At 59.2% G+C, this 24416-nt stretch overlaps 1 protein-coding gene across 2 annotated transcripts; it reads right to left on the bottom strand.

The window, feature by feature from the left end:
* Positions 1 to 280: 280 nt before the first annotated feature.
* ARID5A (AT-rich interaction domain 5A) lies at positions 281 to 13224 on the bottom strand. 2 transcript variants are annotated; one of them, XM_062208760.1, is made up of 7 exons: positions 13141 to 13224; positions 4208 to 4323; positions 3447 to 3567; positions 3083 to 3135; positions 2598 to 2695; positions 2146 to 2320; positions 281 to 1786 (listed from the first exon to the last, which is right to left on the bottom strand). In XM_062208760.1, the coding sequence occupies exons 1-7, from the start codon at positions 13142 to 13144 to the stop codon at positions 566 to 568; spliced, it is 1788 nt and encodes a 595-aa protein (XP_062064744.1). In that variant the 5' UTR covers positions 13145 to 13224; the 3' UTR covers positions 281 to 565. The 2 variants fall into 2 exon arrangements, with proteins under 2 accessions (XP_062064744.1, XP_062064743.1); XM_062208759.1 differs by having other exon boundaries at positions 4208 to 4326; positions 13141 to 13215.
* Between the last annotated feature and the right edge of the window lie 11192 nt (positions 13225 to 24416).

The following is a 24416-nucleotide window of genomic DNA, read 5'->3' as shown; positions in this document are numbered from 1 at the left end:
CTGGGGAGTGCAGCCAACAGCCACCTGGAGGCCCTGGGCTCCTGTGGCTCAGCTCAGTGTTGGGGTCATAGCAAAGGCACGGCTCTGTCCTGCTACTCACGCGCCCAGGGCAAGTCCCTGAGCTACCCGGAGCCTCGGATCCACACCTGCACCAGGAAGAAGGCGCAGGATACACAGCAAAGCCCCATCAGGAGGCCAGTGGAGGCTCCAGGGCTGCTCTTGGGCGTGCTGGTGGCACCTCATCTCTTGTGCCCGCTTTGGCCAAGGGCCACACCTCAGGCTGGGCAGAAGCACACTCGAGTCTTTATTGCGTTTTCCCAGAGACAGCCTGGATGCCCCAGCTGCTGCCCGGCTCCTCGGACCCTCACCCCACCCCCATCCCCACCGGCCTCTGCTCTGGGGCCGCCAGCTGTGAGCTGCCCACTCCGTGCCAGCCCCCTGGGCTTGCGCCACTTCGCTGAGCCCAAGTCAGCTTTCCCAGTGTCTCCCTGGCTGCCAGCATCCCGCCGGCCCAGAGCACGCAGGGCAGGCCAGGGGGTGCTCAGCGCAGCCCGTGGGCTCTGACCTACAGCTTGGTGTTGAGGTGGAAGAAGTGGGGCGCAGCGTAGGTGGCCACGGGAGGCACGGGCCAGGCAGCCGGAGCCGGGCCCAGTCTGTGGCGGAGAGCACCGTCCAGGGCTGCAGGCGGAAAAGGCATCAGGCCAGCAGCCATGGGCGAGGGGCCCGCCGTGGCCAGGAAGTGGGCTGGGAAGGCCGGGATGACCAAGGGGCTGAAGGGCAGGGCGAGCTGGCCCTTCACGGGGTCTGGGGCGCAGGCAAAGCTGAGCGGGCAGCGCAGCGTAGCGCCCCTGTAGGCCTCCGGGGGCGCAGGCCCTAGGGCGGGGCCCAGCAAGCAGGAGACGGCCACGCCCCCAGCGGCCTTGGCCCCTCCCTCTTTGGCGTCCGCCTCGTTCAGGAACGGAGACACTGCCCGCAGTTTCTTGCCAGCGCGGGCGAAGCCCTCGTCCTCCAGGCTGCGCTTGCTGCCAAGGCCTGGGCTGCTGCGCGGCGCGGGCGGGGGCACAGGGCTCTCTGCGGGCGCCTTGGCCATGGGGGACACCCAGCAGGCTTTGGGCTTGGGGTAGAAGCTGCCCCTTGCGGAGCTGCCTCTGTGGAACGCCGAAGGCCGGCTGGCATCCCCGCCCCACATCGGCCGAGGCTCTCTGGCCGGCGGCCCCTCCTCTTGGCCGGGAGGCCCCAGCAGCACCCCGGGATCCTTGAGGCTGGCGAAGAAGTCTTTGGGATGCTGGCTGACGGGCTTCAGCACCTCGGCGGGGTAGGCGTGGAAACAGCCCGTGACCACCGGGCCCGCCTGCGCCTCCTCCCTGGGGCTGCCTCCAGGGGCCTGTGGTCCCTCCTGTGGGCTCAGCCGATGGCCCGAATTCTCAGGCGGCCTGCTCGGGCTCCGGGGACTCTCAGAGAGACGGAAGACTGGGGTCCCCTGGGGCTCCCCGCTGGGGCCCCCAGCACCATGACGGCAGCCTTCCTCCTGGCACTGCAAGGCCCCCGCCTTGCTCACCTGGGCCAGGAGCTTCTTTTTGGCCAGCGGTGACATGATGCCGTGTGTCCCTTTGCAGTAGAAGCTGGACAAGAGTCGCTTGTAGGCCTCAGGGCAGCTGCTGGCACCCACATAGGGCAGAGCGGGCCCCGGGGCTGGGCTCAGCTGTTCTGTGCTGTCCCTGGGAGGCTCCTGGCTGGAAAAGCGTACCAGCTCAGTGGCATCGGCCTTGGTCTTTCCTGGCATCACCTGCAAGAAAAACAAGCCATGCCTCAGGTCTGGGCATGGGCCATACTCGCCAGAAGCAGCAGGGTCTCATCGGGCCACCCAGGGGCCCCTACTAGCCCTTGGAGCACCTGTGTGCAGTTTCCAGTGGGGCCCTGTTGCCCGAGTGGACACGGCAGTGTTGAGACACAGGACTGGTGGGTTGGCTGCTGGCGGGACCCCAGACCCCACAGCACAACCCTTTGCAGGATACCTGGAGCCCCTCCATGTCCTGCCCTCACACTGGGTTCCTGGTGTTCCAAGCAGGGAGCTATGCATCCCCTCCACTAGGGGGAGCTATAAGAGGCTGGGCACAGGGTGGCCCGTGTTGGCCAGGGGCTCACCTGGTCCACCTGCCTCTCTGCCACTGCCGCCGCTGCGGCCGCCTTCTTCGGCCTCTCTGGGGCCCTGTCACCGCCCCGCGAGTCCTTGGCCACCTTGTACTGTTTCCTGGGCTCGGAGGAAGGCAGCGGCTTGTCATCCTCGCCTTTCAGGTGTCTCACGTAAGGCAGGACCAGCCTGGGGAGGAGCCAGGGGTGTCCGCCGGGAGACCAGGGCCCCTGCCGGGCTTCCTCCAAGGCCCCTGGCTGCCCCGCCGCCACTTAGAGGAGCGTGCCCGCCCTGACCGCACACAGCCAACCTGGGGGCTTCCTCACCTTGCGCAGGAGGCTTCCGGCGCATGCGCACGCGACACCCTGCCCCGGGTGATGGGGAGAGGGGCACCGGCATATCCAGCCCCGCCTCGCGCTCTGCCCGCACCAGGGGTCCCGCAGCGACGCCCCCCGCCCCGGCGTACCTCTCGTAGTGGCGGCGCGTGCACGTGGCGGCGCTGGTGCTGCCCGGGCTGCCCCCCAGCTCGTCGTACACGTTCTTCCAGAGGCGGCGGCCAGTCACCTGCAGGGACACCTTGTGAGGGTGCGGCGGATGCCCCCTGGCGGCGGGGCGCTCCGGGCGCCGGTCCCCCACTCACGGACAGGAGTGTGGCAGCTGCTTCTCCAGCCCTGGAAGGCGGGCCGGAGGGGTTCACCTGGCACCCGTCCCTTCTCCCTCCCAGGGGCTACCCGGCTGCTGGCCCAAGCAGCTGTCCGAGCACGGGAGGGCAGAGCAGATGGGCGAGAGAGGGGAACTAGCCTGGAGCAGCAAAGTCCCCGCGGCTAGCAGGGACGGGATTTGGCATCCTGGCTCTTGTTCCCTCCTGGAGGCAGGGTCAGCTCTGCCCAGCGCACCCCCTTCCCCAGCCCCAGAGACACCACACGGGGTGGCCCGCGGCACCTTCCTTACCAGCTCATACGCCCCCAGCTTCTCCACGGCCTTGTAGATCTTCCAGAGGTTGACTGGAGGTTAGAGAGGGGCAAGCCAGTCAGTCTCCTGCCTGCAGCCGCCGCGGTCACCCAGGTCAGCACGCACCAGACCCAGGCTCCGCCATGGAGGGCAGGCTGCGCCCTGGGCACCGGTGGCCGTGGCCAGCAAGGGTGGACATCCAGGCCCCCCACTATCAGCCCTGAGTCTGAAGGCTGCATTCTTTCTATTTGCAATCCCTGTGGGCTGGCAGCATCCCAGGTCGCCCGGGAGTGGGGAGGTGCCTGCCTGCTTGGGTGGGGTCTCCTGCTGGGCCCCCCTCCCTGCCTGCACCCCAGGGACGCACTCTGCTTGAAGCCGAGATGGGGCACCCTCTCGATGGGCGTGTGTCGCTCCTTCATGAACTTGTAGAGGCTGACCAGGAAGGCCTGTTCCTCCTCCCGCTCCCCGCCTGTCTCGGGGGAGTCCTGGGGAAAGAACAGGAGGCATTGGGGTGGGGGGTGGCTGGGGATGTGCGGAGACTGCTGGCCGTGGGAGGAATCCGCTGTCTGGCCCCCAACCCCAGGCTGCTGCCACAGACACAGCGCTGCCTTCCTGCTTCCTTAGCTTGCTCTTTCTTTTTTTTTTTTTTTTTGACAGGCAGAGTGGATAGTGAGAGAGAGACAGAGAGGAAGGTCTTCCTTTTTGCCGCTGGTTCACCCTCCAATGGCCGCTGCGGCCGGCGCATCGCGCTGATCCGAAGCCAGGAGCCAGGTGCTTCTCCTGGTCTCCCATGCGGGTGCAGGGCCCAAGGACTTAGGCCATCCTCCACTGCCCTCCTGGGCCATAGCAGAGAGCTGGCCTGGAAGAGGGGCAACTGGGACAGAATCCGGCACCCCAACCGGGACTAGAACCTGGTGTGCCGGCGCTGCAAGGCGGAGGATTAGCCTGTTGAGCCACGGCGCCAGCCCTTAGCTTGCTCTTGACTTGTCACACCTGACTTCGGGTTCCTGGAAGACAAGCCCAGCGCCCCCAGGCCCCTGTGGCAAAGCTGAAGGGGCGAAGGTTCCTGGTGCTTCCTGGACTGAGGATGGCGGGAAGACACCCCAGGGGACTCAACCAACTCACCTCCAGTCCGACGGGGCTCTGGCTCCTGCTGTGTTCACCACAGGGCTTAGGGGACGCAGGTGGGTCTAGGGGGTCCCCTTCCTCTGACTGCTTCCTTTTCCCTTTGACAGGGGGCGCTGCTAGGAGACAAGGAAGAGAGGAAAGGGGAGACAGAAAGAGTGTACATGAGATGCAGGCAGGAGGAACAGGTGGCCCAGGAGAGATCCCCACCCGTGACTGGCCAGGGGAGGGGTAGCTCCATGCCTGCCTCCTGCACGCGTCCTCTGCCCACTGTTCTTGGCCGCACGTGGGCTGTGTCCCAGCACCACACACACTCACAGGCTCACCTTGGCTGGGGCCCTCCTCTCCCCTCATCCCTGACTCTACCTGCTGTGCCCCTTTCCTGGGTCCCAGCCCTCTCCCCACATCTTTAAAGAAAACCCTAACCCACCCTGGGGTCCAGCTGGGGGAGGCTGGGGTTGGGCCATGGTGCTTGGGGAGAGGATCTGCAGCAGCTCAGCCCGAGTCGGGAAGCTGCACCGTGGGTTTGGGGCTGCCTGCATGGTGGCTCCTCCAGGGACAATGCAGGCATGAATCCCAGTCCGGCTGTCCCCTGAGCCTTCACAGTTCTAACTGCCCCTAATCGGGCTCCGTGCTCCCCTACCTGCAGGGGTCCTGGGGACCCTTGATGTCTCTGCTGACAAGTCCCTTCTGTGGCGTGGCCTTTGCCGGCCCCAGCCAGGCACAGACTCCTGCCCCTCAGCTCCTGAAGTGCCTGCAGCTTGTCTGGCTCCTGGAGAGCCTGCTGCGGCCGCCAAGCTCCCACGCACACGGTAGGTGCCAGGTAGGCTGGAACCCTGCACGGAGGGCAGCAGGAGCCAGCGGCTCTGTCCTGCTGATGGCTGCAAATGCGCAACTACTGGAAACCGCCTGGGGCTACGCTCAGCTGGCAGCAGATCTGAGACCAGGAAAACACCTCTTTCCACAACCTTTCTTCCTTTCTTTGTTAATCTAGCATGAACTGTTCCGTACTGCTCATTCCATCCAGCTCAGGACATCCTTGTTGCCGGGAACCTGAGAGACAACCCCTCCACTCCAGCCGGGAAAGGACAGGAACAGCAGCCCTCGCTGGCCCTGGCTGACCCTCGGGAGGCTGTCGGGGTACACGCTCCCGCCCTGCGGTCCTGGGCTGTCACGTCTGTTCTTTGCTTAGTTAGAAGACACTAACGCCAGAGAGGTTGAGCTGCTAGTCTCCCATGGGGAGCAGGACCTCACCCCAGGTCTGTCTGAGCAGTCCAGGGGCTGCTGAAACCATTGTGCACAAACCTCGGGAGCTCCCATGGGCCCAATGAGACATGACAGCCCAAGGCTGTTCAAGAGAAGGAGCCACAGGCCACCCTCTGGGGCTGGCTTCCGACCATTTGTGACTCGGCCAGCCTCCAGAAACCCTGGGTGCAACTGACTCAACCACACTTAGTGGCCTTTCCAACCAAGTCTTCGGGCGTCTTTGCCTCAGTCTTCCCTTCTGTGAAATGGGAGGCCCTGGAGTCTTGGTGAACTGTGAAATCCTGAGGTCTTCCGTTTGCCAGAGCACTCTCCCTGCCAGCTCTCCTTTGCCTGCCCGCCTGCTTTGCACAGCCTCCTTCCCTTCCCTCCGGCTGCTCCAGAGCCCCAGCATCCAAGGGCTCCCTCCATCAGGTCCCGAGTGGGACCAGGCTCACTGCAGCCCTCCTGCAAACCTGCCGGCAAGCTGCTGCCTCTTTGGCTTCCAAAAAATAAGTTGGCTGGACCAAGGCCCATTAGGATCACCCAGGGGTGGCCAGGCCGAGGGTCCGGGGGCCCAGAGGCTCTCTGGTCCCTTGCACTCTCAGGCACACCTCCTGGAGTCAGGCACTTGGGTTACCTGGAAAGGAGGTCACCCATCGGAGCTGTTTAACCCCAGATGGGAAAGGGACCAGAGCCTGTGCCCGCAGCCACAAAGGGAGGCACTCTCTCTCGCTTGCTCTCTCTCCCGGAGTCCCCAGATGAACTCAGCCTCCATTGTCCCCTGGCCAGGACTAAAGCTCTCTACCCTGCATGGCCTCTGCACCGCAGGCCTTCGGTCCACTGTCACAGTGTGCGGCGAGAGGGGTCCGCCCCTCCTTCCGGCTGCCCTCTGTCCTGTCCCTGGCTGCCCCGATCTCTCCCTGCCCCCATCACTTATACGAACAGACTTCAAAAAGTTCATGGAAGGTGAGATTCAAAGACAAATTTATATTGGTACAAAAACAACCTACTTTGAAACTTACGCCTAGGTTTTTCAGAATACACATTTTTCATGAATTCTTTGAAATGCACAGACTCCAAAGCATTTTTTACAACAAAAAATTTATGTTTCAATTCCATTTGCCATGAATATTTTAACGTGCCCCATACATTAGGGCTCCAGATAATTCCAGTGCCAATCATAATCCCATATTAAAAAAAAATCAAATATTGAAATCCCCAAAGCTTAAACCTAAAGTCTCAATCCTCAAAAGACTAAAATCCCAAACGTTGGAATCCCGAAAGTCAAATTTCCTTTTTAGTGTTTTTCCTTTTTTCTCTTTTTCAAGTGTTTCCCCACTATTTTAAATGGCCACATTAGTTTTGCGCATTCACTGTGCTATGTGTTTTATCTTTGCATGGTGCCCACTACTGATGGTGCAAATGGTAGAAAGACAGAGTTCTAATATGTTTTATGCATTTTTTTTTTTGCAAAGTCGTCTCTGTGAAAGCATTATCATAACAGTGGCTTTGTGTGTGAGCATTATATAAGCAGGCAAAAATCGTGAACCTCTGGGCAGATGTTTGGCTTGGGACACCCGCATCCCATATCAGAGGGGCTGAGTTCAGGTCCTGGATCCACTTCCAATCCAGCTCCCTGCTAACGGACACCCCGGGAGGCAGGAAGCGATGGCTGAAGTACCTGGGTCCCTGCACCGACCTGGGAAACCTGATTGAATTCCTGGCTGCTGGCTTTGGCCTGGCACCACCCTAGCTGTTATAGACATCTGGGGGAAGTGAACCAGCAGATGGAAGACCTCTCGCTCCCTCTCTCTTTCTACTTTTCAATTAAAATAAATAATTTTAGAATTTGGTAAAATGTCCTCAATAAATAATTTTCTTCCATATCTGCCTTTGGAAAGAGAAAATTTCTTGAGATTTCAGCTCTTTGGGCATCTGCCTATATGGTGTGGGCCCATGGAAATTTGTTTTTGTTTTTTAAAGCTTGATTTATTTGAAGGGGATGGTGACGGAGAGGGACAGACAGAGAGATCTTCCATCTGCTGGTTTACTCTCCAGATGCCTGCTACATGGCCAAAGCCAGAAGCCAGGAACTCCATCCAGATCTCCTCACCATTTGTGCCCTCTGGACGCATGGCAGGGAGCTAGACTGGAAGCGGAGAAGCCAGGACTCGATCCCAGGCACTGTGGCATGGGACGTGGGTGTCCCACGCAGTGCCCTAACTCGCTGCGCCACAGTGGCCATCCCACATTGCAGGTCAAAGACTTGCAAATACCTCCAGTAAGAGAGCTGGGCACACACAATCACCACCATAGTAATGTGTGCTTCACACATTGCACCATTTTTTTCTTACAGGTAAAAAAAAAAATTATTGAGAGAGAGCTACTACTGGTTCACTCCCCAAATGCCAGGACTGAGCTGAAGCCAAGAACCAGGAACTCAACCCAGGCCTCCCACCTGGGTGGCAGGAACCCCACTATTGGAACCACCCCCGGGTCTGCACTAGCAGGAAGCTGGAGTCAGGATTCAGAGCCAGGTGTGGAACCCAGATGGTCTGATGTGGTACACAGGTGTCTGTAACCACGAAGTTAAATGCCGACCCCAGGTTCCACTTTTTAACCTTTATCTTTATGAATATGATTTATCTGCAGTTTAAAATACCAGGCAACTGTTGCAAGTATAGACGTTTATGCTTACAAAAATATTATTGTATTGCCTTTGTTACTGCATAAAGTGGTCCATGAATGGTTCTGTCATTTTTATGTTTCTCAAATAAACCTGCTCTAAAAATATATAAATAAAAGTCATTAAAATTTTTTTGTAGAACTATATTTTCAGGATTTTGACTTTAAGAAATTTAGACCTTAGGGATTTTGATTGTGGAAATTTCCATATTTGGAATTGTGTCTGTCTTTTGGGATTGTGGCCCAAACCCCAGGGAAATCCTCATTTGTAAAAAGGGGTCTATGGGGGCTGGCACTATGGTGTAGCAGGTAAAGTCACTGCCTGCAGTGTTAGCATCCCATATGGGCACTGGTTTGAGCCCTGGCTGCTCCAATTCTGATCCAGCTCTCTGCTATGGCCTGGGAAAGCAGTAGAAGATGACCCAAGTTCTTGGACCCCTGCATCCATGTGGGAGACCCAGAAGAAGCTCCTGGCTCCTGGCTTTGGATAGGCACAGCTCCGGCAGTTGCAGCCATCTGGGGACTGAACCAGCAGATGGAAGACCTCTCTCTCTGCCTCTGCCTCTCTGTAACTCTGACTTTCAAATAAATAAATCTTAAAAAAAAAAAAAGGGGGGGGGGTCTACCGCAGAAAATAAGCTTGAAACAGGCTGCCACGGATGTGAGGTGAGCCTTCCAGCTGTCTGGCTCCCAGCTCTCGCACCGCTTGACTTGGGGCTCAAGTGGCAGGGCTGGGGCCCTCTCCCGGTTCTGCAGGCAAGGGGAGGGGCTGATGGAGCTGGCTCCAGTCTACTCCCCCGCCCCGTCCGCCCCACACACACCTTGCCCCACCTGGCTGTTGCTGCCTTGGAGCCACCGAGTTACTGTGGTCTTCCAGTCTGTGGGTCGGAATCCCTTCCTGCACGCTGCCTGAGATGTCCTACCTGTGAGGACCAGTTTTACGAGACAAAGTCTCTGCTCCCTGCCAGAAAATTATTCAGACACGGGCTTCCCCATCCCCGCAACAGTGCGATGCCAAAGGCGAGGACTGGCCCGTTGCTGGCTCTGACATCCCTAGGATCTGCTCTGGTGGAATGCATGGAACAGGGATCACTCAGAGGTTCTGGCCCCTTGGTGAGGTGGCCCCAGTGACTGGAAGTGTGACCTACCCACGTCTCAGTGCTCACGGCGACAGAGCTTTCTGCTCTGTGGCACCGGGGAAGGCTGGGGTCCACGCACACTGTTCCCATGCTGTGGCTCTGTGAAACTGTTCAGAGGAAACTCTCCATCATTACCCTTCTTATCCAACTATGCCAGCTGAACTTCTTTTAAAAAAAATGCCACTCAGGTTCTGATCGAATTGTGTGTACACTTAGAAAAATACTTGGAGGGGGCTGGTGCTGTGGCATAGCAGGTAAAGCCGCTGCCAACAGTGCCAGCACCCCATATGGGTGCTGGTTCGAGTCCCGGCTGCTCCACTTCCCATCCAGCTCTCTGCTATGGCCTGGGAAAGCAGTGGAAGATGACCCAAGTGCTTGGGCCCCTGCACCCATGTGGGAAGACTGGGAAGAAGCTCCTGGCTCCTGGCTTCAGATCGGCACAGCTCCAACCATTGCAGCTATTTGGGGAGTGAACCAGCGGATGGAAAACTAACTCTCTCTCTCTCTCTCTCTCTGCCTCTCTGTAACTCTGCCTTTCAAAGAAATAAATAAACCTTTTACAAAAAAGAAAAATACTTGGAGGAGAGATGGCAGCTGTGTTTTCAGGGCCACCTGCCCCGGAGGAGTCAGGTCCCCTCTGCAACCTCAGAGGCTCCTACTTCAAGCCCCTGTGCAGCTCACAGATGGGCTTAGCCAGCCCCTGGACATCAGCAGTCAGACTTCACGCCATGGACCCCCTGCGATTCTCTCCCTTCGCCACTAGGAAGAGGCCCAAGGGGGCTGGGCATCAGGGCCAGGAGAGGAGGTCTCCCCACCCCCCAGGCAGTGAGTGGGCGTGGCTACGGACTCTAGACCGAGGATGGCCCCAGGTCCTCCTCATGTTATGAATCTTAATCTCTGTTCAGCTTCATAGCTTGTGCCTGAATCCAGCTCAACCCCTGGACCCTAAAACCACAGCAGTGGGAGGTCCGTTCGGGACCCCCGGATGTGCCTGAAAGTCATCTGGGTCTCAGGCCGCTCTCAGCTTTGCTGTGCATGCCAGCTGATCCAACAGCTCCCGGACCCAACCCCCCTCCTCCTCACACCCTGGCTGGCCTCGGGGCAGGCACCTTGCCCCCCCCCCCCCCTCCAGCCTTCCTGAATCTTCCCAGCCACCCAGGGGCTGTTATTCCCTCTTTAACAGATGTTGCACCGGAGCCTACGACAGCTTCAGAAACCTGCCTAAGGTCACACAGCCCACCAGTGTCAGGGCTGCGATTCAGCACCAGAGCCCTCTGCTCTGACACCCTAAGATCTGGGGTTGTTTTGGCTTCTTTTTGGGGGGATCGGTGAGACCCCAAGTTCCTAGCTCAGAGGGCAGAAACTTGCCCGCTGTCCCCAAGTGGATATGCATCGCGTCACCATTACTCTGCCAACAAGAGCTGGTCTGTGTCGACTGCTAAGTGAGCCTAGTGGTGGGATGCGAGGTGGCAGGCTGCAGCCAGGGCGGGACCTCCACCCCCACCCGCCTCGGGCCCAGCTGCCCTGGCCCAGGAGGTCCCCACCATCTTTGCATAGGAGGTGCTCTCTTCACAGACTCGAGGAAGGAAGAACTGCTGATGCCTACTGAGATTTCTTTAACCGCTACCTGTCGCCTGAAAGAGCCGGGGGCCGGCCCCTGGCCAGGGCTCAGCCTGCCTGGGAGGAAGGTGAAGGCAGTAGGGCGGGGCAGGGGGTTCCCAGAGGAGGAGCTTAGCTGGGGTAAGACGGTGGGTATAGGGCATAGAGCAGTCGGTGGCCTAGGAGCCTGCCCTCTGTCCACCCTGCCAGACAACAGCTGGGGTCCAGTGAGAGTGGGGCAGGAGGGGGATTCGGTGAGAGCCCTAGCACTGCACAGCTGCAACTTGAACCAGTCACTACTTTTGTATCTCGGTCTGCCCATCTGTGAGCTGGGTGTGCTACGCTCAATGGGCCAAGGTTCTAAGCAGAAGAAAGCGAGAAAAGAGGCTTCGCCACAAACCACAGCCCAGTCTGCACGCACACACCCCTGGGTGAGACTGACGCCTGCTGTCCTGCCCGCTGCCCACCTCGGCAGGTGCTCCTGAAACCTCGGCCTGTGCCCAAGGTACCCCTGATGCCCAGGCAAGAGTGTGACACACCCCTTGCCCTCCCCCCCTCCTCTGGCCCGCCCCACTTACCCCCTCTGCATGCTGGGAAGGAAGTGCCACTTCCTTTCATGAAAAGTCACAGACTGGGAACACTGCGTCAGTTACGACAATAATGGTAACAGCGGCCTCAATAACAACCAGCAGACACGGCCCCACCCCCACCCCCCGCCCGAGGTTGCTGGCTTCGGTTTCTTAGAGCTGGAGCCGAAACAAAGACAGCCTTGGAAGCGGCCGGTCCACCCCGTGGCTCTGGGAGCCGGCTGCCCGGCGGTTGCCACTCGAACCTTGCTCCAGGGCAGAGTTTGGAGCCAGTGCTGAGGATGGACGAGCTGCACGTGGGACTCCTGAGGATGGAGGGCACAGCATCCGCCACAGCCCAGCCCCCTCAACACCTCCCTCACAGCGGGAAAGGGACAGGGTTTGGGGGCAGCTGGGGCCAAGAGCCTTGAGAGGGTACAGACAGATGGGGGTGTTGCCGGGGGCGGAGGCACCAAGTAGCCCCCCCCCCCGTCCCTCTCTAATTAGCTTGGGAGTGTCCTTAAGGAACTGAGTCCAGGACAGAGTGGCCCCACTGCCCTCCCTGCCCACAGTAGCAGCTGCCACCCTGACTTGTTTCCTAGGTGTCCGTCCCATCCATGGAGAAAGGTGTTAAGTGACCTGTCCGAAACGGCACCGCGCGGACAAACAGGAGCTAAGGAGGAAAGGGGAGGGATCTTGGAGGCCTCCCACTGCCAGACCCATGCTGGTCTCCCGGCCTCAGTTCTTTCTCTGCCCTAGCGCTACCTGCAGGCACAAGGAACACCACCCCCCCTCCCCCCCACACACACCCATTCGTGCATTGACTTCCAGCAGTGCAGCTCGCTTGGAAGCAAGAAGCACCTGTTACACTCCCCTGGGTCCCGCAGACCCCTCCTTGCCGGCACCAGCAACGGTGGGCGGTGGGCCGGGAGCTCTCAGGGGTCTGCGCCCGCGGGGAGGAGGGCGGCGAGCCCTAGACCATGCGGAGGCGCCCGGGTTGCGCCCGAGTCCGGCTCAGCGCGAAGCGGCACCCGTCTCCTTCCCTGCGCGCTCGCAGCCTGCGCGCCGGCCCTCTCCGCCCCACTGGCTCCCCGCCGCCACCCGCCAAGGGAAGAGAAGAGGAGAGAGAGGCGCTGGGGAGGGAGCCCGGAGTCCACCCGGGCGGTGGCAGCACGCCCCTCCGCCACTGATCTTCCCCGCGCGCTCGAGCGAGTTCTTGAAAACCCGCGCGGCCACTTTCAGGAACCCGCGGCCGCGCAGGACGCGCCCTTCTCGGCGGCGCGGGCGGTTCTGAGAACCGCCGGCCGGCGCGGGGGCGGGGGCCGCGACGGCGCTGCTGACAGCTGTCACAACAAATGAGCGGACCCGCTCGAGATTGAAACCGCAGCAGGAAGTGGGGCGGCAGAACCCTCCGGGGCTGGTACAGCTCGACCCTGGGACGGCGGCAGGAGTTTCGAGATCAACGCCCGGGAAGCCCCCCGGCCGCCAAAACTTTGTCTTTCCCATGCCCGAAGAGCGCGCGTAGGCACCCCCGGCCTCCCACGAGCCGCGACCGTCTTGGGGACGGCGCTCGCTACCTCGCGCCCTCGGCCCCCGCTGCGCCCCTCCAGAGCCACACCGGCGGCCACGAGAGCCGGCGCCCCCCCCTCCCCCGCGGGGCCGCCGAGCCCCGGCCCGATCGGGTCGCAGGGCCTCTTACCCATGGCAGGGCGAGGTCCCGCGGCGCCCGCCCGGGACTCTCTCCACGCGCGCGGCTCTCCGCACCCCGCGCTCCTGCTCGACTGTCCGCGGAGCCGCTCGCTCGCCGCCTCCCCGCAGCCACGCCCCGCTCGGGCACCGCCTCCGCCCCACTCTGGGCTCCCATTGGCGGGTCCAGTTTTTTAGCCACGGGCAGGGGCCGCCCCCTGTACCCGAAGATCTCTGGGAGTTGTAGTGCGCACCTCCCTCTTCCCCGGGGTAACGGTCAGGACACCAGGAATGGACTAGACGCCTCACCCAGGGAAGCTGAGGCAGGAAACCAAGAATCACTGCTGCCTGTGCCTCGGTTCTCCTCTAAGCAGAACTAGAGTCTTGGAAAACCCTTGCTCTCAGCAGAGCCTTGAGAACTTGATGGGGTGAGCAAAGTGTGCCTGCCTTTGACTCGAAAGTGGCTTTGGGCACTCCCACAGCACAGCATAGGAGGAGAGGAGGTTAGCTCCGTGGCCAGTGTCCACACAGGTCACATGGACAGGGTGGCAGCTCCAGGCTGAGCCGCTCCAAATAGGTGAGGATGAGGCTTAGGGTGGGTGGAGGCAAAGAGGCACGGAGCCAGCAGTAACTCGGACCTGTGCAGGCCACAGAGGAGAAAGTGAGGTTCAGGGCTTAAGGGCGGGGCATAAACTTGTAGCCAGCTGGGACCTGAATCTGTTCCTTGCACGCAGACTTTTTGGATTATATTTTTAAAAGATTGATTTATTTATTTAAAAGGCAGAGCTAGAGAGAGCGAGAGAGGTCTTCCATCCGCTGGTTCACTCCCCCAAATGACCACAATGGCCAGAGGTGGCCCGATCCGAAGCCAGGAGCTTCTTACGGGTCTCCCATGCAGGTGCAGGAGCCCAAGGACTTGGGCCACCTTCTACTGCTTTCCCAGGCCATAGCAGAGAGCTGGATTGGAAGTGGAGCAGCCGGGACTTGAACCAGTGCCTATATGGGATGCTGGCATTGTACATAGTGGCTTTACCTGCTACACCACAGCGCTGGCCCCTTGGATTATTTTTAATACTCATGACAGCTCTAAGCCCTTCACACCATCATTGTTCTCTTTTCAGGATAAAACTGAGGGCTGAGAGATTAATGCAAATAAGACAGATGACAGGACATGGAGCCAAAGCCAGACACCGGCATCTGGGCCCGGAAGAGGAGCCCTTATACCCAGACAGCCTGCAGTTGTGGTTGTACCCCGGCCTGCTCAGCCCCGATACAGATTATGGTTGCTCCCCTTGACACTAAACAAATCGACCAGGGCTGCAGTAGGTGTAGCTGACCCTCTGGCCTTACCCTTTAGCTCCAAGATGGCAGATGGCTGCAGGCTCAGCCCAGAGCAGACAGCACTGTGGACTGCGCAGGATAAACCCCTCGTCAACCTCACAGTGGTCGGTTTGTAAGAGTGAGCTCTCCTAGATCTTGTAACACATACATCATAGTCAACATTTAGAACCACTTTTTTTTTTTTTGTCTTTTTTTTTTTTTTTTTTAACAGGCAGAGTGGATAGTGAGAGAGAGAGAGACAGAGAGAAAGGTCTTCCTTTTTGCTGTTGGTTCACCCTCCAACGGCCGCTGCGGCTGGCGCATCTCGCTGATCTGAAGCCAAGAGCCAGGTGCTTCTCCTGGTCTCCCATGCGGGTGCAGGGCCCAAGGACTTGGGCCATCCTCCACTGCCTTCCCGGGCCATAGCAGAGAGCTGGCCTGGAAGAGGGGCAACCGGGATAGAATCCGGCACCCCAACCGGGACTAGAACCCAGTGTGCCAGCGCCGCAAGGCGGAGGATTAGCCTGTTAAGCCACAGCGCCGGCCTAGAACCACTTTTTTAAAAAAATGTATTTTATTTGTGTGCAAGGCAGAGTGACAGGGAGAGAGGAAGAGACAAGAGAAAGAGATCTTCCATCCCCTGGTTCACTCACAGCCAGAGCTTTGACAGGCCAAAGTCAGGAGACTGGAGCTCCATCAGGGACCCAAGCACTTGGGTCAGCCACTGCTGCTTTCTCACGCACATTGGCAGGGAGCTGGATTGGAAACAGAGCATCTGGGCCTGGAACAGTGCTCCAATATGGGATGTTGGCATCACAGGCAGCAGCTTAACCCACGGTGCCACAATGCCAGCCCCCGAGAACAATGGTTGCAATGGTGATTAAAGCAGTGCACCCTTGGGGCCAGTGCTGTGGCATAGCAGATAAAGCCACCACCTGCAGTGCCGGCAACCCATATGGGCACTGGTTCTAGTCCTGGCTGCTCTACTTCCCGTCCAACTCTTTACCACAGCCTGGGAAAGCAATAGAAGACAGCCCAAGTCCGTGGGCGCCTGCACCTGGATAGGAGACCTGGAAGATGCTCCTGGCTCCTGGCTTCAAACCGGCACAGCCCCGGCCACTGCGGCCATTTGGAGAAAGAACCAGTGGTTGGAAGACTCTCTCTCTTCTTCTTCTTCTTCTTCTTCTTCTTCTTCTTCTTCTTCTTCTTCTTCTTCTTCTTCTTCTTCTTCTTCTTCTTCTTCTTCCTCTGTGTAACTTTGCCATTCAAATAAATACAATAAATCTTAAACAAAACAAAACAGTGCACCCCAGGAGAGCTGAGATTGGCAGAGACACCGTGATGGAAGCTTCCCACGCTCTGGTCCCACGCGCGGCCTTTCTCTACGGAGTGACTGGACCAGGCACTAGCGTGGGGATGGAGACTTGGATGCTGTCCTCAGGGTTCCAGTCTAAGCCAACTCTTCCATCCTGGACTGGACACCCCCACCGATGAGGAACACGCCGTCGTATAAAGCAGGAGCTCATCCCACTGCGGGCTAGGGTGATTCCGCCATCCAGACAGGCAAGTGTACCCTTCCGGACAGGGCTGGTGTGCAAAGCCTCAGCAAGTCAGCACCTGCAGGTGCCAGGCTGGAAACAATCTGCTCTAAATTTAATTGCCTCCTGAGGCAACGATTTGCAGTAGAAAGTCATTTACATCAGCCCTGGATCCTGTGGAGGAGCGCTATCTCTATTTGCCTCTGTAAGCATAAACACACCTCCGCCTCTGACCACAGGATCCCCCCCAGGACAACCCCAGACGGGAAGGAGGTGCCTACTGCCTTAACGACTCAGAGTCTCTCCACATGTCTCCGTTAAGAGAACCAAACCAACACTAGTGAAGAAACACGTTCTTCCTGTAAAACGTGATAAATAAATCCGTCCTCTCCAACGTTAGCCCCAATCCTGTTCCCTCTCTGCCCAGAGGTGAGGGCTGGGGTAAAGTCTTCTAGCACTTTCCCTACTCGTTTTCGTAAATGTCTGCCTGTATGGTATAGGAAAATACATAGTTTTTGTGTTCTGTGGGCTTTTAAATAAATGCTACAATTTTGATCATTCCATTCCACAACTTGTGTTTTTGAAAAAAACTTTTTTTTTAATTTGAAAGGCAGAGTTAGACAGGGAGGGAGAGACTGAAAGAGAGGTCTTCCATCTGCTGGTTTACTCTCCTGATGGTCACAATGGCCAGGGCTGGACCAGGCCAAAACCAGGAGCCAGGAGTTTCTTCCAGGTCTCCCACGTGGGTGCAGGGGCCCAAGCGCTTGGGTCATCTTCCGCTGCCTTCCTAGGAGCATTAGCAGGAAGCTGGATCTGAAGCGGAGCAGCCAGGATTGTGCGCTGGTGTCCATAGGGGATGCTGGCCTTGCAGGCGGCAGCTCAACCAGCTACGCCACAGCACTGGCCCTACAACTCATGTTTTTGAGCAACACCAGATCTTGGAGACACGTCCACATTAGCACACAGATGGGCTCCTCTCATAACTGCAGGGCTGGGTGCCCTCGGTGCCCCTACTCCATGTCTTTCTATTTTTAATTTATTTATTTTTATTTTTATTTTTATTTGTTGACAGGCAGAGTGGATAGTGAGAGAGAGAGAGACAGAGAGAAAGGTCTTCCTTTTTGCCGTTGGTTCACTCTCCAATGGCCGCTGCGGCCGGCGCATCCCGCTGATCCGAAGCCGGGAGCCAGGTGCTTCTCCTGGTCTCCCATGCGGGTGCAGGGCCCAAGCACTTGGGCCATCCTCCACTGCCTTCCCGGGCCATAGCAGAGAGCTGGCCTGGAAGAGGGGCAACTGGGATAGAATCCAGCGCCCCAACCGGGACTAGAACCCGGTGTGCCAGCGCCGCAAGGCGGAGGATTAGCCTGTTAAGCCACGGCGCCGGCCTCTATTTTTATTTTAAAAATTATTTTTACTTGTTGGAGAGGCAGATAGAGAGAAATGTCCCATCTGTGGTTCACTTCCCCACAGTGCCTTTATGTAATCACTGTCAAGTGTTTATCAACACGAACATTCTAGAGCCCCTTAGAACACTTTGAAGGCTCAGGAGATGGCCAGAGTTCCCCGAGGCTGAGCTGGAAGCTGCTCCTAGCTTGAGCTGGCTGAGTCTTAGACCTCCTGTTGGTCCTGGCCCTGGGGTTGGTTCCATCCTCCCTGATGTAGGCCTCTTTCCAGAGGAGAGGCCACCAGGCCCAGAGAAGTTAAGCAAGTTGTCCAAGATCACACAGCAAAGTCAGTGCTGGCACTTCCTCTGGGGCCGCACCGGCACCCAGCACCCTCAGGAAGCAACACTCAGCTCAGTTCCCAGGCTGCGCAGGCTCCACAGTTGCCAAAGGCCCCTAGGGCTTTGTTTTCAAAGGAGGAATGGAGCGGGAAGTATTTTGACTGCTGGCTCCGCCTTCTGCCTCCCGCCCCTGCCCTGTCCCCCTGCCAGCTGTCCAGGAAAGGCCAGCTTCACAGTGGCGTTTGCAACTCATGGAAAACAACAAATGCCCGAAATAGACCATACCCAGGCGCAGGGATGGAAAAAATGGGCTCACGCTTTCAAATGCCTCTTTTAGAAAAAGACAAGAATAGCTTTTGGCCTTTGGGAAGCTGCTGGGGGTGAGGGAGTGGGGAGGAGGTGGTGCGGGCACAGAGACTGTGAGTCCCAGCCTCCTGTCACCTGCGCATGGCTGAGAGCCTTGGCCACACTGGGAGCCACACCTGCACGGGCTGCAGGTTCCCCCAGCCCCCCCTTGGCCTTGTCCTCCAGTGCTTCTGCAGAACCCCCTTTGCTGGGCCAGTGCTGGGCTGGGTGCCCCTCCCCACACCCCGCTTCCCAGAGAGCTTCCCCAAGATGCTGATGGCTGAGAGTCGGATTCCCCTGGGAGAGGCGAGGGACGGAGAGAAAGTTTGGGTTTTCATCCCCACTTAGACACAGCTCAGCTTGTGGTCTTGGGCAAGTTTCAGCGGCTCAGGGGTCTTGTTTGGAAAGCAGGGACAAGGCTCCATTCATCCAGCACGTGTTATGTGGTCCTACTGTGTGCTGGTGCTGCTGCACTGCGCACTGGGTCAGCGCCGCAGCCAGAGCACAGCTTGGAGGCCTTGCCAATGGCAAAGGCTGTAGCCCTCTCCTTCAGTTCCTGAGCCAAGGCCGGGGCCGGGAGGCGTGGCCACACCTGGGACCAGCATTTCCTCCATCACACACTGCCCAGAGCCTCTCACGAGGATTATTTTGCTTAATGCGACTCTCCGTGTTTATCCCCATACTACAGCTAAGAACACTGAGGATCGGAGGATCAGAGCCGTGCTGGACGGACCACAGGCTCAGCCGCACACGGTGAGGATCAGGGAGGGCTGCCTGTGTGCCAGGGCCCTGGGGAGTTCTGGGGGAGGAGACAAGCACAGGTTAGAGTGAGCGCAGACTTAGGGGCAGTGGGCAGGGGCGCGCCTGAGGCCGGGAGAGAACTACATCTCCCAGGTTGCTGTGCAACGGGGGTGTGGAGGGGGCGGGTCGCTGCACGCGCAGAGCTGTAATTTCTTGGTATTATTAAAAAAAAAAAAAAAAAAGGCGGGGGGGGGGGGAGTGGGGACAGCCAGAGTAGAGAGAGCCTTGAGCGTCACGTCTAGGAATAGCTTCGGAGTCGGGCCAAGTCATTATAGACGATGAGTAATCCGGTTAAGTCATTTCTCTAAACACCATTCCTTGTAAGAGAATTAAAATATCGGCTTACATCAGAGCGGGAGGCGGGCTCCAGGGGCCGGGCGGGAGCGTGGCCAGGAGGGGGCGCGGCGGGCGCCCTCGCGCTCGGCCCTGCCCCGGGGCCGGGGCTGGCGACCAGCCAGCAGGGCAGGGGCGAGGCCCGTCGGGCCTCAGTTTACCCGGTGTTATGGGCCCCGGGGACAGTTTGAGGCCTCCTCCTTTCGGGACAGTCCGCGTCCCCTCGTGGGGGCGGCCCTCCGAGCTGCGAGAGGGCGCGGAATGGACCCGACGGAGCGGGAGTGCCCCTTTCCGGGTGTCAGTGCCTGCCTGAAGGGGCCCGCGGCGGAGTGAAGGCTGGGAGGAGACACGGGGGTCCCCAGGCCTCCACCGAGGTGGCCATTTCCCTCTGTGGTCGTCCTGAGAGGACCCGGGGAGAGGGGGCTGTGGGAGAAGCTGCCTCCCCCGCACCCAGGGCCCCTAAGGCCCTTCGAGGGAGGACAGCATGCATTGGGTCCCAGCTGGGAGCAGCACGCACAGCCATCAACTCACCCCTGGCAGAAGACCAGAGAGGCGGGGACTGACACGCCCGCCGGTCCCAAGGCACGGGACCGAATCCTTGAGGCAGGATGATGGGCGATTTCAAGACTCCCTCTTTGCCCCAATAGCAGGTGGAGGCTCCCAGCAGCTCCCAGCAGCTCAGGGGACAGCAGGTGCTAGGACAGAGCCTCCCAGGCCCTGGAGCCAGGAGAACTGCTTTCCAGGCCTCCCTTGCTGGCCGTGTGACCTTGGACCAGCGACCCACCTTCTCCAGTCCTCAGTTTTCCCATGTGTAAAATGGGGTTCCCAAGACGCTGCTTGTCAGAGTACTGTGCCCGGTGAGACACGGGCCTTCCACAAATGGCTGTTCTGTGAAGGTGGGGTTTTGTGAAGATGGCCTGTGGCTGGGCAGACTGCGTGCTTCGGAGCTTTTGGAAGACCTGAGAAAAGCAATAAGGACTTAAACCCTCCATAGGACCCCAAAATCTCCTAGGGCAGTGGGCCCCTTGCCTATCCCAGGGGAACAAGCCCTGGCCACATGGCTGCCCCTCTGCACAGCCCTGCCCTGTGACTGCACCCCCAACCCCGGGGTGAACTAGCCCCAGGACCTGACCTTGGTGACCCGGGTTTGGGGCCTCCTCCCAGATTTCCCACGTTTCAGGAGGTAAACTCACGATCTCTGGTGGAGTCCTAGGATCTGGCTGGGATGCAGGAGTTCAGGGAGGTGAGGGACTCATCCCCACCCTCGGTGGGCTCCATTGGCCCCTTCAGTCCTGGAAGCCCGGGTTTTGAGAGAGGGGCTGCTCTAATTCCTGCTCCCCAAACGAACGCACGAGACTTTGTACATAGGAAGACGAAAGCGTCAAGCTCAGAGTGGCCTGGGGTCCATAGCTCCGAGAACTCAGCATCCCGCAGAGCCCTGCGGCTCCCCGACACTCCATCCCAGACCTGAAGACCAGGCCTGTTTCCCTCAGCCCCACTCCCTGCCATTGCCATCATGTTTGAAACAGACCCCAGCAGAGAGAACCCATGGCAAACCCAAGTCCACAGGGTCCCGTCTACACCCCAGTCCTCCGTCTTTCCCACTCTGCCCACAAAGAGCTCCCAGGTGCCATACACCTGCTATGTATCCTTTCGCTGCTGTCACCCAGGAACACAGGAGCCTGCCTACCTGCGCTCACATATCTGTGCATTTGCACATGTGTGTTGCATGCCCAGGAGCCCACAGCTCACACACACACACACACATACAAGCCAACTGCCCACCAGCCCCTAAGGCTTCCATCCCCACATCTGGAGCACCACCCAGCCTACAGGAACCCTGATGTTGTCCAGTTCCCCTTTCTCTCTCCAGCTGTGCCCATCTGGTGGTATCTTCAGCCATGGCCTTGACCAGGGGACTCTGCTCTGTCAAAGCTGCCCTCTCTCCCTGCCTTGGCTTCAGTGGGCTCTTCCAGACCTGCCTGTGTGGTGCTGGCCATCTTCATGGGAGGCAGGGGGCTACACAGAGAGGGCTCTCTGGGTATTGGGGCTGGCACGAGGACAGCTCTGGCCATGCAGGTGGCTTGGCGTCCACCCCTCCCTGATAAATCAGGTAACATGGTTGCACTGCAGGGGGGGAGGGGGCTGTCCCTCCACGGCCCCTTGCTCTGGTCTTGACATTGAGTGTTTGCATCTGTTCTGTTGCAGGCTCTTCTGTGGCGTTCGGGCCCTGATGGCTGGCACCCCCTGCCCCAGGCTGGGTGACTCCGTAAGTCTGGCGGTCACTCCTTCCTTCCCTCTGGCTACAGAGGGTCAGAGCCCCTTTGCTGGGTGTTGCTGCTGCTGGGTCCCAGGGGGAAGGAGGGGAGCGAGACCTGGGGTCTTGGACTCCGTGCAGGGCAGCTGAGTCCCTGACCGCTTGTCTCTGCAGCCTTATGCTGGCGGGTCTCAGGGCTGCTTGGCAGGGCGGGGAAGTGATGGGCATCTTTCTCCACCAGGAAACCAGTGCCACCAATCAGGCAAGTTCGCCGAGCCGGGTCTCCTCACCTGGGAAGTGGGGTACTAACGGCTCCCGGCACTTCTCATGCAGTTTTGTGCATTAGGGCTGAGAACAGCGCTGTTGGTATTAGCGCCTAGCCACAGCTCAGGGCGAAGCAGAAGGATGGAGTGGGCCAGGCCTGGGCAAAGGGGCTGGGAGTGAGAAACAGACCCCGACCCAGCAGATAGGTCCTTTGCTCCTGGAAGGTCCCTGCCCACCCCGCCTCCCTCCTGCTGCACCATGTGTCATATTTTGTTGGCTTTGGGGCTTTTTTATTTTAAATAAACAAGAGCTGCATGAAACCCCTAATATTCTGGGTAAGTTTTGAAACAGCTCAGAAATCCCCATCTCCCCTTGTGAGTCAGTGGCAGCAGCAACAGCAGAAGTGCTAGGGCTGCAGCCGGCGTCGGCAGAGTGACAGCTGGGCAGGCTGGTGACCCCAGGGACTTCAGAGGGGGCTCGGAAATACGAGGGTGTTCCGGGGAGGTGGCGGGGCCTCAGGGCCCCAGGGAGCTGCGTGGGGGAAGCGTTAAACCCCTCGACAAACGACCACGATGTCCTCCCACCCCCTACCCCTGCACCACTGGAACTAAGAACCGGCCGGGTCGGTTGAATTCGTCCGAGCCACTCCAGGAAGACCTGCGCTTGCTTTTCCCGTAACGGAGATCCAACGCTCGCTGGGAACTAGAAAGTTCTTCCCAAGCCCGCTCTTGGTGGGCCGATCCCCAGCCCGGTCAGCGACCCCCGCGGGCGCGATCCGGGAACGGGGCGCCCCCCGCGCGCAGCCCCTGGGCCCCCGCTCCGGCTGCGGCTGCGTCGCGGGGGACATCGCAGCCGGGGACAGCGCGCGCCAGAGCGCCTCCCGCCCCCACCCCCACCCCCCACCGGGGAGGACCGGGTGAGGGTTTCGGAAAGCGCTTTCCTCGCCCGGCCGGATCTGAGTCAAAAGCGGGAGCTAACTCAAACCGAAAGAAAAATTCGGTTAGCCAACGCCGCCGATATTTCTCCGGGACCCAGATGACTGCCAGGCAGGGAGCGCCAGGGCCCGAGTGTCGCCGGCCCCTTGAGCCTCGCCCAAAGCCCTGAGCCCAAGGGCAGGGGCAGAGAGGGCTGGCGGAGGGGAGTCGCCTCTGCCAGTCCCTCGGGCTCTGCCGGCTGCCCTGCGGTCCCCGGACCCTGCCCTGCTCATGCCCCTGTCCCCTCTTCTGTCCTCTCTCCATCATCTTAGGAATCCTGCACAGAGAGGGGGAGTTTCTTTGGAAATCAGGGGGGCTCTGTCCGATCTTGGAACTGGCCAGGGGGCCCCTTAGAGACCAGCCCAAAGCAATTGGACCTTGGCCCAAACTAACAGCTTTTAGTGGATTAATATTGATGAAGAGAAACACTAATCCATGCATTTTATTTTATTTTTTTAATTTAGCCAGTTTTTGAGCCCGAACTCCCAAGAGAGGGCCAGGGGCCTCCCCAGTCTGAGGTCACCGGAGTGCATTCTGCTCCCTGCAGACCCCAACTCTGCTGCAGGTTGCCCCCTCAGTCTTGAGGGACGCCCCTGACTCTGTAGAAGTTTTCTGGCCCACGCTGTGGCCCGGGGCCCCTGCTGGACTCAAGTTCGTCTGACCTCAGGACAGGTGTGGGAAGGAGATGCTGCTGGCTCATCTCCCTGGGCCGCCCAGAACACCTGGCCTGGCCCTGCTGTGTGGCCGCCTGGGCCCCACGCGCTGTCTCAGCACAAAATCCGCCCCGTAAGCAGGACCGTATGCCGTCCCAGGCAGGGCCAGGCGCACAGCTGCTCTGGCGTGGTGGAGTCCTACAGGCAGCGAGACGCTGGGACACAGTGTTGCTTACAGGGCCTGGCTAGTACACACCCACACAAGGACAAGCACGGAACATGGCCAAGGTCAGGGGCGTGCAAGGTCAGATGGGCCTGTGAGGAGGGCGCCTGCCTGCATCCCACACCCCTGCCTGGGGCTGCAGGGCAGTGTTATGGGGCGGAGCAGGCAGGGCAGCCTCTGACCTATCGGAAGAGCTGATGTTACCCCCCCCCCCCCTTAATTGCTATCTTGTGGATAACTCGGGGTGGGGGGTGCTCCGAGGTATGGAGCCACTCTGGGAGCTACTGATACTGAAATCTGTCAATAGAATAAGTGGTCGGACACAGGGGATGGGGAGAGGTGGTCCTGGCTCCCCGGAGAGCATCTCTATTTCAGGATGCTGGATAGGAACCTGCAGGCGGGACAGGAAGCAGAGGTGGTTCTTCTGCCCGATGGTGGCACAGTCTGAGGATGTATCTCTCTCGCATGGCTCCTGGACATGGGTCTGTCGCTGAAGGGTGGCAAGCACTGCCCTGGTCCCGGCCCTCAAGAGTAGGGTGCCTAAGGGTCCCCTTAGAGCCCAGGGCCAGTAGCTGGAGGAGGGGTCCTCTTTCACACACTGGCAGGTGCACACTGATGAGCTGTCGGGGCTCACCTCCGTGTGGGAGAGCATCCTTCCTCTTTGCTTAGCAGTCAGTTTTTCAAATTACATCTGGCCCTGTTAAAGGGAAGTAGGGAAACGGGTGGCTGAGGTACCCGCTGCGTGACAGCACAGGAAGCCTCGTGCGCGGAGGCGAGGTGGCTCCTGGCTCCCGCTGGACTCCTCCGTTTTCAGGGGATCCCTTCCTACTTCCCACGAATGCCACCACCTGCTGTTTC

Source organism: Lepus europaeus, chromosome 13, assembly GCF_033115175.1.
Source record: "Lepus europaeus isolate LE1 chromosome 13, mLepTim1.pri, whole genome shotgun sequence".
Taxonomy (NCBI): Eukaryota; Metazoa; Chordata; class Mammalia; order Lagomorpha; family Leporidae; genus Lepus; species Lepus europaeus.
The sequence above is the reverse complement of the archived record's forward strand: the minus strand, read 5'-3'. Positions and strand labels throughout refer to the sequence as shown.